This window comes from Colias philodice, chromosome 13, assembly GCF_061535455.1.
Source record: "Colias philodice isolate Cphi_HAF_F1 chromosome 13, ilColPhil1 Martin Lab GWU primary, whole genome shotgun sequence".
In the NCBI taxonomy this organism is placed as follows: domain Eukaryota; kingdom Metazoa; phylum Arthropoda; class Insecta; order Lepidoptera; family Pieridae; genus Colias; species Colias philodice.
The window spans coordinates 8,756,259-8,769,620 of NC_143098.1; the positions used below are offsets into that span (position 1 = coordinate 8,756,259).

The 13,362-nt window shown below is 32.3% G+C and overlaps 1 protein-coding gene across 1 annotated transcript; it reads left to right on the forward strand.

Annotated features, from left to right (window-relative positions):
- Nucleotides 1–2,293: 2,293 nt before the first annotated feature.
- Nucleotides 2,294–11,294, forward strand: LOC149483572 (putative G protein-coupled receptor Mth-like 11). The gene is made up of 8 exons (XM_089702673.1): nt 2,294–2,786; nt 6,200–6,374; nt 7,247–7,429; nt 7,825–7,903; nt 8,115–8,311; nt 8,641–8,791; nt 10,368–10,553; nt 11,090–11,294. Exons 1-8 carry the CDS (start codon nt 2,403–2,405, stop codon nt 11,196–11,198), a joined length of 1,464 nt encoding a protein of 487 aa, XP_089558799.1. The 5' UTR covers nt 2,294–2,402; the 3' UTR covers nt 11,199–11,294.
- Nucleotides 11,295–13,362: the final 2,068 nt, after the last annotated feature.

Sequence of the window (13,362 nt, forward strand, 5' to 3'; positions counted from 1 at the left end):
TGTGGTCAAATAATATACTCAAACGGCATATCAATTGACGTCTGAATTACAATTAGTCATGTTTTATCAAAATCGGTTCATCTGTTTATTACATATAGGGCACCTTAGGGGTGATATAGTGGGGATAAATAATTCAAATGAAGCACCAAACGAAAGGATATGACGTGTACATATAGGTACAATTAGACATGGTTTACATCAAAATCGGTTCTGCCATTTACTAGGGGTGAAAGGGAAAAGTTGAAAGTCTGTGAAAGTAGAAGGATATGGGAGCGGGAGGATAGCCATACCCTGGAAATTTTGAACTCTTTTGTACCTAAGTTTTTTAGCTCGGTTTAGTAATAAATTTTACTAACAGTTATTTTGTGTTATTATTTATTTTATTTCTTAACTTTAAAATAATCTGTAAGTACTTATAATTTATTTGTTTATGGTAGTACGTGTTTCAAGACGTGTTTACTCAATAATTGTGTGTTAAGTAGTAACTACTATGCAGTCACTATTCCACGCGGACGAAGTCGCGGGCACAGCTAGTTAGAATAATATGTTTATTTATTAATTCTATAAATAAGAGATCTCATGTAAAAAGTATAAGTTCCAACAGAAACAACTGAAATAGCTTATTCGATTAGGAATGACGTCTATAAAATTGTATCTTGAGCACATATTAACATAACTACAGAAATTTTTTAATTAAATTCTAATTCTTATTAGATACTAGAGGTCCGCCCCGGCTTCGCCCGTGGTACATATTATTATTTCGCAATAAAAGATAGCGTATGTCCTTTCTCGGGTATCAAAATATCTCCATACCAAATTTCATGCAAATTGGTTCAGTAGTTTAGGCGTGATTGAGTAACAGACAGACAGACAGAGTTACTTTCGCAAGGCTAAACTTTTTAGGGGCTTTCAAGCACAAGCCGCTTGCTCTGGCTTCGTGCGGGTTACAAAAATACAATTTTCATTCTGATTAGTTCAGCTTTCTTTTTGTAAAATAATTTTCACGATATGATCAATACTTGTGAAGATTACCTACGGTATACAAATAAATAAAGTTTGATTCTGAAAAATATGAGAGAGATTTTTTTTGTTGTGTCTGAGACTAACGTTCTATTTTCGTGTACGCTACGCTTTGCGTTTGGCTTTGACTGCTTTTCTTTATTAGTTATACTTATATCTATAGTGTGTGTACGTGCAAGTAGTAGCTTATGTAGGAAGGCAGGAAGGAAATTTATGGTGGTTTTTCCTCACCACTAAAATGCATTGCAGTCAAATATCAATTGCGTCAATACACTAATTTCGCTTAGTGGAAATTTTAATTTTTACATTTGCTACAATGCATTGTGAGCATATTTTTGCTAAGTAAAAAATAAAAAATATTATATTCTTCTTATATCAAAAAACGATACATCTTCGTATCTGCATATATTTTTAATTAGGTAGGTACGTTATTGATAATGACAAAAGTGGAATTATAAACTACTAGATTTCCGCCCGCGGCTTCGCCCGCGCATTCAAAGAACAACCCGCATAGTTCCCGTTCCCGTGGGATTTCCGGGATTGCGTTATTTTCCCGGGATAAAAAGTAGCCTATGTCCTTTCTCGGGTATCAAAATATCTCCATACCAAATTTCATGAAAATTGGTTCAGTAGTTTAGGCGTGATTGAGTAACAGACAGACAGACAGAGTTACTTTCGCATTTATAATATTAGTATGGATTAACTGAGTTTAGGTTTGGTAGAGTCCATCGGTCAGTGTTTTCTTCGATTTGAACAATTTGATGAAAAGCTCGTCCTTTACTTAAATTTTGTATTCGGAATAAGATCACTTTAACGACCTAGGTGTACTCATTAAAATTTGGAAAATGTTTTCCAGTTTAAAATGTAGGGTATGAAAAGTATATTTGGCAACATGAATAAACGTCGTTTTGATTTTTGAACCATTGCTATACAAGACAATACGACAATTTCTATACGACTATACGACAATTTCATTGTCGTGATAGGTACTTATAAACTCCCACTCACACCGGTGTAAAAAAATTAAAATAACCGGCTATCTGCTTGCCTCTGAGTATAAAAAAAAAAAAAACAACAATTTGGCCAAAACATATTTTGAATCATCGCGTGCGTATTTCTATATCTTATATATGGTTATATTACTCAAAGCTACAGTTAAATTTGTATAAACATATCGAATAAAAAAAATTGTATGTTTCATATGAGGATATTTCTCAATATAATACAATAAAATGTTTTTCCTGTTATGTTTACCTCTCAGCTGCAAGCGTCGCGTAGCCCCGAACAGTCGTGTTTCAATAACTTGTTTAAGATAAATTGCAACGTATGAGGATAAACATAAGTCTTCAATTTATAACCTAAAAGACAATCAAACTGTAAGAATGTACCGGGTTGTGATCTTTGTATGTGCGCTTGCGTTAGTTCAGTCAGCTGTGTCTCCTAGCAGTAGATACAAATATGATTGCTTGGAAAAAGGCGGTGAATGTGATAAAAACAAATTGGACGTTGATATAGAATTGTGCGGTGGGAAAAAATGCATTTACAAATGTTGTCCAAAGGGACAAATTATATCAAATCCGTCGGAGTGTAAGCCGGTTGCAAACGATGATTTCTCAAATATAACCGTCTACGATTATTATATAAATCCTACAAATAAAAAGTTTAATGATGTTTTTCACGTAATTGATAACAAATTCAAGGATATCAATTTTAAAAATGAAGCTTATTCAGCTAGATACATTGAGAAAGATTTGTACTTGGAAGAGGTATGATGCACATTGATAATAGTATTATTTACTAACAAACAAAAATATTTAATTAGATATAACGAAAGTCTAAAGCGCGTCACACACGGTGAAGATACTATAATATTTTATCTTAAGATACTGTTATATTTTATATTACAGTATCTTAACGCATCCGGTATCAGCGTTCGGACCATCATTTTTCTTTTTGTCATTGCGTACAAGACTCCTGTAGAACCGCCATCCTGTTACAAATGTCCCACAAAATTTCGCGTCATTTGTAACAGGATGGCGGTTCTACAGGGGTCTTAGTACGCAATGACAAAAAGAAAAATGATGGTCCAAACGCTGATACCGGATGCGTTAAGATACTGTAATATAAAATATAACAGTATCTTAAGATAAAATATTATAGTATCTTCACCGTGTGTGACGCGCTTAAGACGCTGTAAAGTGTAAACACTATTTGAATCAAAGTAGAAGATTAGCTTAATGAAAATAACATTGTTGTGTAATCGAGATACAGCTATCTTATTGTATCAATGTTTTCAGCAGGTACGTAATTAAAAAAATATATCCTATTTACTGTCAAAGACAGTCAGAGTTACTTCACCTCCTTGTGTACCTGTAACAGGTTCAAAAAATTATCAAGCAAAGCAATTTATTTGTTTGGTAGAGCAAAATATTAATCTCAGGAATGACTGTTTCAAATATAAAAGTGATTTTAGTCAAATAATCAAGCAAAGCTCATAAAAAAGGGGAAATCGATAAAAAAAATCCCAAACGGGGGAAAAATCGCATCGCTGTTTTTAAGAAAGTAAATAAAACTTGTATAATATGTAATATGTTTATTAGTCATACACAAATGAGACTATTTATGTATGGTATTTTTTTACTAACGATTTGTGTCGTAATAAACCGATACCAAGTCAAAAGTATTGAATGAATCCATACTAATATTATAAATGCGAAAGTAACTCTGTCTGTCTGTCTGTTACTCAATCACGCCTTAACTACTGAACCAATTTGCATGAAATTTGGTATAGAGATATTTTGATACCCGAGAAAGGACATAGGATAGATTTTATCCCGGAAATCCTACGGGAACGGGTTTTTCTTTGAAAATGCGGGCGAAGCCGCGGGCGGAAAGCTAGTATAAAATATAATAGGCCATATAATAGAATTTTTTATTGAGCTAGCTGCAACGTCATATCGAATGTAGAGAAAGCTTTTTTGAAGCTCGAACCATTTTAATGTTTGAAAAAACATGATTTATTTATACAAATTACTAAATAAGGAATATTATTATCGAACAAATACAAGAATAAATACGATCATGCGTGTTATGAGTGGCATAGAGGAAAACCTGCTATAATGACATAATAATTCCTAAGCATCTTTAATATGGGTTTCCTTTAGGTTTTTATACCAGCATCATTAGGTTTTACCTATAATTAGAACATATTGAAGGGAATAATAAAAAGGAATACAAATATGTATCAAAAATGACGATGATCTAAGACTTTTGTTAAACTTACTAGGTATAATAATATGTTTTATGTTTATTATGCCTATGTTATTTCTATTGATATAATTAATTATTCAAATTGACAGAGGCATTATTAGACTAGAGTAGATAATTTTTGAAACAAAAAAAAATCGCAGTCGGATGAAACCCATTAGAAAAGGAGGGGAATATGATGAAAATAAAAGGAAAAATAAATTACGGTCAATCCGAGTTCGGGAAGTGGGAGGGGGGAGCTTTTAAGAGAAAAATGGTTTCTCTCGATTTTCGACCAAACTACAAGTCCTACGGAAAAAAGTTCAATGGCAAAGTTGTAGGTAATTAAAAGTTCTACAACTTTTTTATTCACAATTTTTTCACATAACCTCAAAATTTAGGTGAAAACTTCAAAAAACCAAGTTTTTGGTCTTTTATTTTTATCTACTTCAGAATTGATTTTTTTTCTACGAAATTTGGTGGAAACTTACTTTATTATGGCCCAAATACACTGTAATTAATTTGATTTAAAATATTTATTATTTCGCCTTATTTTGAATTAATTCCAAAAAAAACAACCTAATTTTCAACCGAAAAGTCACCCGTCAAAATATCAGCTTTTTTCAAAAACTTGAGGAGCCTTTTATTCATTGAAATCTCTACTTTCATATGGTGTAAAAAAAATAAACACCACCATAGTAAATGTTCTCAGGAAATGCATACAAACAGTGTGAAAATGAGCTTTTACTAAATCAGGCACACTTCTCACTTCTTCAAGTCGAAAATCGAGAGAAACCATTTTTTTCTCTTAAAAGCTCCCCCCTCCCACTTCCCGAACTCGGATTGACCGTAATTTATTTTTCCTTTTATTTTCATTATATTCCCCTCCTTTTCTAATGGGTTTCATCCGACTGCGATTTTTTTTATCTTTTTATTATTTTTAAAGGCTTCTACCCCAGTCTATATTTGCATCTATAATGTTAAGTATTCCATATTATTACACTTATGTTTTTGTAGATATCGAAATTTAAATTTAAATATCAACTTTAACTATGTACTAATATTTATTATATATAAGCTACTAGCTACCCGCCCCGGCTTCGCACGGGTGCAATGGCGGCCGGCCGGTACCGCCGCAAACGATACGTCCCGCAATTTTTAAATCTGTAATATCTTCGAAAATATTCACTTAAATCATACGGTGTAAAGGGCCATATAGATCTATATTAAATGAACAATGTATTCAAGGTATTTAATTGGTTAAGGATTAATGCTGTATTGGTTAAAATCGCTTCGAAAATTATCCATTATTTGTCGTAAAAAGTAAATGACAAAAAAAAGTTATTGTGGGTTATCCATAAGAGATAGACATATACCATCGCGGACTTTTCTGAAGACCTTTTCAATGTGTACAATACTTAGTACATTATTTTGATAAAACTCGTAAAGTTCAGCCTGCGTTTGCAATATAAGCTGAAAAAATGTTAATATTTACGACATCACATTAGAAACCTCAAAAATAACAGTACTTCTGCACTATTTAATGGATATAAACCTTCCTCTTGAATCACTCTATCTATTAAAATTCTCCTGGTGGCGTGATAATCATAAAATTTCATAATATTATCATTCAAGAATCGCTAGTTTCTACTCATTTCATATTATCATGGATTTTCGGGACATTTTTAATATTATTATAGAATAATTGTTTGTTGAACAGTTGTTAATATCACGACATAGTATAAAACAAAGTCGTTTTCTCTGTCCCTATGTTCCTATATCTATATTTTTCAAACTTCGCAACGGATTTTGATGGGGTTGTTTTAGATAGAGTGATTCAAAGCGGGCGAAGCCTCGGGCGGAAGGCTAGTTTATTAATAAGCAAGGATGAGTTGAGGTTCCTAATAAATAAAAAAATATATTTTGTTCGCAGAGTGGTGTTCTATACGTGGATATGGCAAATGAATATAACAGATGGGTATCTATAACCGACTTCTGTATAGATTATGAGGCATCAGAAAATGGCGATACTCCTTCAGAACCGCAGTTCTGGGTAAATTACACCCATTATGAAGAGCGTCAGAGACCAACGACCATACTTATTGTAGGTAAGAATCTAAAACATGAATATAATCTACACTAATATATATATATATATAATATTATAAAGAGGAAAACTTTGTTTGTTTGTTTGATTGTAATGAATAGGCTCATAAACTACTGGACCGATTTTAAAAATTCTTTCACCATTCGAAAGCTACATTATCCACGTGTAATATAGGCTATATATCATCATGCTAAGACCAACAGGAGCGGAGGAATGCGGGTGAAACCGCGCGGCAAAGCTAGTTCATAATAAACAACGATCAAAGCAAGATATGTCTATAAGGTTAAACTATTTTTTTTGTGGTGACTCTCAATGTTAGCCAGAAGTGATAGATATTGGTCCATGATGTATAGCGATAGATATATAGTCATAGTATATTATCTATGGCCAAAAGGGCTAATATATCAAACGCGGATGTGGGGGTGAACGGAAGGTTCACCCTGGTAGCGAAATGTGCAAGAGCGCTCCCCTTTGACGGGGATCACGAAACTTGGCTTGGACTGTGGATTGGCTTAACATCCTACATAATAATATTATAAATGCAAAAGTTTGTGGGGATGTGTATGTGTCTGTTTGTTACTTTTTCACGAAAATACTACTAAACCGATTACAATTAAATTTGGCACACTTATAGAGGGTAACTTGGATGAACACATAGTATAGGTTTTATCCCGAAAATTTCACGGGAACGGGAACTATGCGGGTTTTTCTTTGAAATAAATAAAATGCGGGCGAAGCCGCGGGCAGAAAGCTAGTTTACTATATAACCAATTACATTTTATAGTGACTAAAATTAAATTGTAAAATATAATTTAGAAGACCAATCGCCGTGCACCTTAACTATTAATATAAAAAATATATATTTGTTTACAGCATTATCGGTATCATCATTTTTCCTGTTGCTAACTCTGGGAGTGTATCATTGGATCTTCTTCAATAAAATGACTCTCGTGATCAAGATCAGAGTATGTTTGGTGTACAGCTACATTTCCTATTTTATATCTGTGGTCACTATCATAAATGTGTCGGCTTCAGAAAAAACGTGCATCGTTTTATGTAAGTTTTAAACTCTATCTCTGTTTCTTAAAATATTTTAGATTTAGGTACAGTACTCCAAAATTAATAATGTGCGTTTGGGTGTGTGCGTACTTATATTAGGATAAACTAGTTTGGCCTAGCCTAAACTGAATTATCCTACTGGTCATAGGATGAACTAGTTTGGACTAGGCTATACTAGTTTATCCGATCGCGTATAGGACGAACTAGTTTAGCCTAGGCTAAACTAGTTCGTCCTGAAATCGGGTTTAGCCGGTAAAATATATTATAATAAGTAAAGTAAATTGACATACAAGTTTTATATAATCTGTGCTAATATTGAATATAAAGAGAAGGGGTGTTTTTTTTCCATGTCTTTTATTTTTATTTATTCTAAATTATGTTTTTTATTTCAGCTTTTATCGCATATTTTTCGATTATGGCCACATGCTGTTGGTTGAATGTCATGTCTTACGATACTTGGTTAACGTTTAGGTATGTAGTTTTTGTTTAAATTGCGTAAAGCTTATCTAATGAATTAGAAATTTGCTATTTAAACTTGAAAAGATTAAATATTTTGGTTTAGAATTGTTGCGATGGTAATAAATTTAAGATAATTTGTTGCCTTATTTAGTTACGCTTATTTACTGCTAGTTAAAACTGTTTCAAATAAGGTACCTTACTTATAAATAAACTTATTTTTCAGGGATCTTTTGTCAAGAAATTTAACGCCATCCGAGAAGCGAAGGCGCGATGCGCATAAATACAAGAGATATGTTTGTTATGGTTGGGGGTTACCATTGTGTATGGCTAGTGGTTTAATTATAATAAATTCTTTGGATTTGTCCAGTTTACCCTGGTTTATTACACCGCAAATACCACTGTGGGGGTGCTTTTTAATTGGTGAGCATTGTACTTTTTTTGTTTTGATGCACTTGTATGGGGTGATTGTATTCATTAAAAATTGATTGGTGGTTCTTTATTGTTTCTTAGCCTCAAGTGGTTTCATATGTTTATCGTGAATAAGTGTTATTTGATAAAAATCTAAAGATATAAGAGATCCTTCGCTTAATTTGACTTTATGTGTGATTAAATTCTTTTAATTAATGTTCAATATATTGAAAAACTCAATTAAATACCTAAGTTCAGAAATGAAATTCAGAAATCTCTTATGTATTTCGTAAATAGTGACTACTTTTATTGAATTTACTATAAATTATTATTTCTTCCAGGTGGCCAGCAATTCGTATACCAATACATTCCGATGATGGTGTTTATATTCGCAAACTGTTTGCTATTTATACTGACTGCTTTTAATATATCTTGTATGGTGATGGACACAAAGCCGTTGAGAGCTAACAGTGGACAACGACAGAAGGCGAGGTATGTTAAAACTATAAAATACATTTATAATAATGTATTTTGAAATGATTTGTTGAATAACGATTTTCTTAGAATTGGAGAGTTATTGGTTAAGTAGATAATTTTCACATACGGCACTGTCTGATCCCATACTAAGCTTTCGCTTGTGTTATGGAAACCAGATGGCTGATAAACATACATATTTAATTTTAAATAAATACTTATACATATAGATAACTAGCGGTCCGCCCCGGCTTCGCCCGTGGTACATATTTACGTTTTCTACATAAAAACCATCCTCGTACTTCAAGGAATATAATAAAAAAAGAATTATCGAAATCGGTTCAGCCGTTCTCGAGTTGCGCTTACCAACACATTTTGCGATTCATTTTTATATATAAGAAAGAATATTAACACCCAGACACAGAGCAAACATCGATGTTCATCACACAAATATTTGCCCCGGGTGGGAATCGAACCCAAGACCTCTGGCTTGGAAGGCAGGGCAACTACCAACCAAGCCAACCGGTCAGTTTTTAGTTTTTAATATTCAAAAGTACATATTATAATATTGTTGAATAACGTTATGATGTGGTATCTTATATTATACACTAGCGACCCGCCCCGGCTTCGCACGGGTGCAATGCTGATACTAAATACACTATAGAAAAACTGTGAACGTTGTATATAAAAATTAAAAACATAGCGGCCCGCTCCGGCTTCGCACGGGTATAAAATAGATAGCCGGGCGGCCGGCCGGTACCGCCGCAAACGCTACGTCCCGCAATTTTTAAATCTGTAATATCTTCGAAAATATTCACTTAAATCATACGGTGTAAAGGGCCATATAGATCTATATTAAATGAACAATATATTCAAGGTATTTAATTGTTTAAGGATTAATGCTGTATTGGTTAAAATCGCATCGAAAATTAGCCATTATTTGTCGTAAAAAGTAAATATCAAAAAAAAGTTATTGTGGGTTATCCATAAGAGATAGACATATACCATCGCGGACTTTTCTGTAGACCTTTTCAATGTGTATAATACTTAGTACATTATTTTGATAAAAATCGTAGGGTTCAGCCTGCGTTTGCAATGTAAGCGGAAAAAATGTAATTTTTTACGACATCACATTAGAAACCTCAAAAATAACAGTACTTCTCCACTATTTAATGGATGTTATTATACATATAAACCTTCCTCTTGAATCACTCTATCTATTAAAAAAAACCGCATCAAAATCCGTTGCGTAGTTTCAAAGATTTAAGCGTACAAAGGGACATAGGGACATAGGGACATAGGGACAGGGAAAGCGACTTTATTTTATACTATGTAGTGAAGCTGCGCTTCGCAGTTTCACTCGCGTGGTTCAACTCCTGTTGGTGTTAGGCGTTAGCGTGATGATAATATTTAGCCTAAAGCCTTCCTCGATGAATGGGCTATCAGCTATCTAACACCGAAATAATTTTTCAAATCGGACCAGTAGTTAGATTAGCGCGTTCAAACAAACAAACAAACTCTTCAGCTTTGTAATATTACAGTACTTATAGATATTATACTTTTTTATCTAATCCCTCTCAATTATTATTTTCAGACTATACATTTGCCTTCGATTATCCGTAACAATGGGAGTCAGTTGGATTTGGGAAATCATCAGTTTTCTGGTACCAGAGGCTGATGCTGTGGCAATATATTTCGATTTATATAACGGATTCATTGGATTATTAATATTTCTCATATTCGTTTGTAATAAGCACACGTGGTCTCTTGTTAAACACAGGTTTGTATTACCATGTTCCCCGTGAATCCCGTCTTACTGTTTTTATGCATTTAATTTTATTTTTTTATGCTTGTGCAATTTAAAAAGATAGAAATAGTTTATTTAAAGAAATGAAATATGTAATGTTCTTTCAGGAACGTTTACATGTTAGTACAACATTCCCCTAAAACTTTAGTCGTGCTTTCGATAAAGAGAAAATAACACCTTTATAATAATATGTGCCTTGTTCTTGAATAACTCTATCTATTTAAAAACTTCATCAAAATCCATTGCGTAGTTTTAAAGATTTAAGCATACATATACGGGATATACTCACAGAGAAAGCGACTTTGTTTTATACTATGCATCTAATTTTTTTAATCATTTAATTAATTTTTTTTTTATTTTTTATGCTTGTGAAATTTCGAAAGATAGGATTTAAAGAAATGAAATATGTAATATTCTTTCAGGAAAATTTATATGATAGTAGATCAATATTCCCCTAAAACTTTTCCCCTGTGTATTCGCATAAAAATTATTTTTCTTTGTATTTTCAGATTCGATGTGTTGCGTGGCCGTGTGACGGAAAATCCAAATTCCCAAAGCGACCCTAGAGTGGTTCCTATGAAGAGATTAGATAACAATTCTAGTTCAAATGGATTTTAAATATTGAAATTACCAAAAACATTAATATAACTGATTGACATTAAATTAAATGCGTTAAAATTGTAAATATTGTGACTGAGTGTAGATTTTAAGACTAATGTAAGTTCTTGTGAGAATGATTTTGTTTGATACAATAAAGTGTACTTTGCTGTTTAATATTTGTTTTATTTTGTGTGTAAGATAATATTGGATTGGCATAATGATGAACAATTAAATTACTTGAAAATATTTTTTATTTAAAATTTTACGTCTAAGTACCTATTTATTATAATAATTCAATTACAGACCTCAGTAGTGAAATTCCTAATCATTAAAATGTGCACTTTCTTGTTAAATTCTTACCGATAAAAACAGTTTCCGTGTCGGTATTTCTGCGAGTGTCAAAAATAATTCAGTACCTAAATTGAGGCATATTTGTAATTTTTAAGTACTTAACTCGAAACAGGATGAACGCAACTTCACTGTCTTTCTAACTTTTTATCTCAAACGTCGTTAACCTCATTCACTTCACTCAGAAATTGTTGAAATAATTGTTACATTTTTTTTTGTTTAGAATTGAAACAATTCAATGAAAATAAACAAAATCAATTTTTTTGGTGGTGATAACGTGCGTCTTTCGTGTCAAATTAAGAGTCCGTATCGAATTTAGAGTGATTTTTACTTGTTTCTGTAATTCTTTAGAAGCTCGTTTAACAAAACTAAATTAGTAACAATGTGTGATGATATCTTAAATTAAAGATTCATTCAATATCTAAAATACGTTCGAGACAATTTATTGATATTCATTGTCCAGTGTGTTTAATAGCCAATAACCTAAGGCGTGTTTCAATTTTTTCCATGCGGGACGTTCGTGTCTTTGTGTTTGACACGGAATTTAATAGAAGAAGTTTTCTTATAAAATATACTACAGTAAAGACACTGAGACATCCTAAAATATATTCGAGGCAATTTATGTACTTTTATTGAAAAATTCAAAGAACATCTAAGTTAAAATACTTTGATGAAATTTTATGCGTATATGGCGTCGAATTTCTAGTTCTTACAACAGAGTTAAAAAAAATAAAAAATACACACTAAATGATAGGTTAATGCTTAAAAATTTGCAATAAAAAAAATACATCTTATCTAATATCTAATATATATTATAAAGGCGAAAGTTTGTAAGGATGTATGGATGTATGGATGTTTGTTAATCTTTCACGTAAAAACTACTGAACCGATTACAATGAAATTTAGCACACATATAGAGGGTAACTTGGATTAACACATAGGATAGTTTTTATCCCGGAAATCCCACGGGAACGGGAACTATGCGGGTTTTCCTTTGCAAACGCGGGCGAAGCCGCGGGCGGAAATCTAGTATTATATGTTTTATGAAAGAAATGGAATAATTTAAAGTTCTCAAGAATTTTCGATTATATACGGGAGCGTAAACGTTGTTACGGCAGATCTATATAATTGAATATTCTAGAGAATTTTAAATTAAACCATTACTTTCATATAACATAGTAGTTAGTTTTTTTAAACGAGCTCCTAAAGAATTAAAGAAACAAGTCAAAATCACTCTTAAAATCGATACGGCCTCTTAAAAAAGTAGCGGATATTTTAATAAGAAATAAAACTTATTTTATTTTTAATTCGATTATAAGTTATACCAACGATTCGTTGTTCGTTATATCCTCGTTAGATTAAGTATTATGACTCAGTAGTTATTACGGCGGTTAAGTGGAAACTGGTTGTTATTAATTTTTTTTAAGATAAACTTAATATTAAATATAGAATTTTAGATTATCCTTATCTATTCTCAGTAAATGCAGGCAAAATAACACAAGGAAAATAACTTTTAATCCTTTATTTCGTTGATTTCACGACGCTTTAATAATATAGGTGAGTATAGGTACTGTTTCAAATTCCTAAGATATGTAAACTACGTAGCGTTTTCAAGCAATCGACGCCGTGAATAAAATAACAGGTTAAAATGACGTCAAGAGTCCTTGGGCTTGGTCTTAACACCCCCAACTCTCGTCATTTGAAACAAGTTTTATAACAAGACGTCATGATAAACCTTAAAAACATCAATGGATGTATGACGTAGGCTAAAGGCTTATAATATAATTATTTTACCGTATTAATCTATACTAATATGATACTAATATTATAAAGC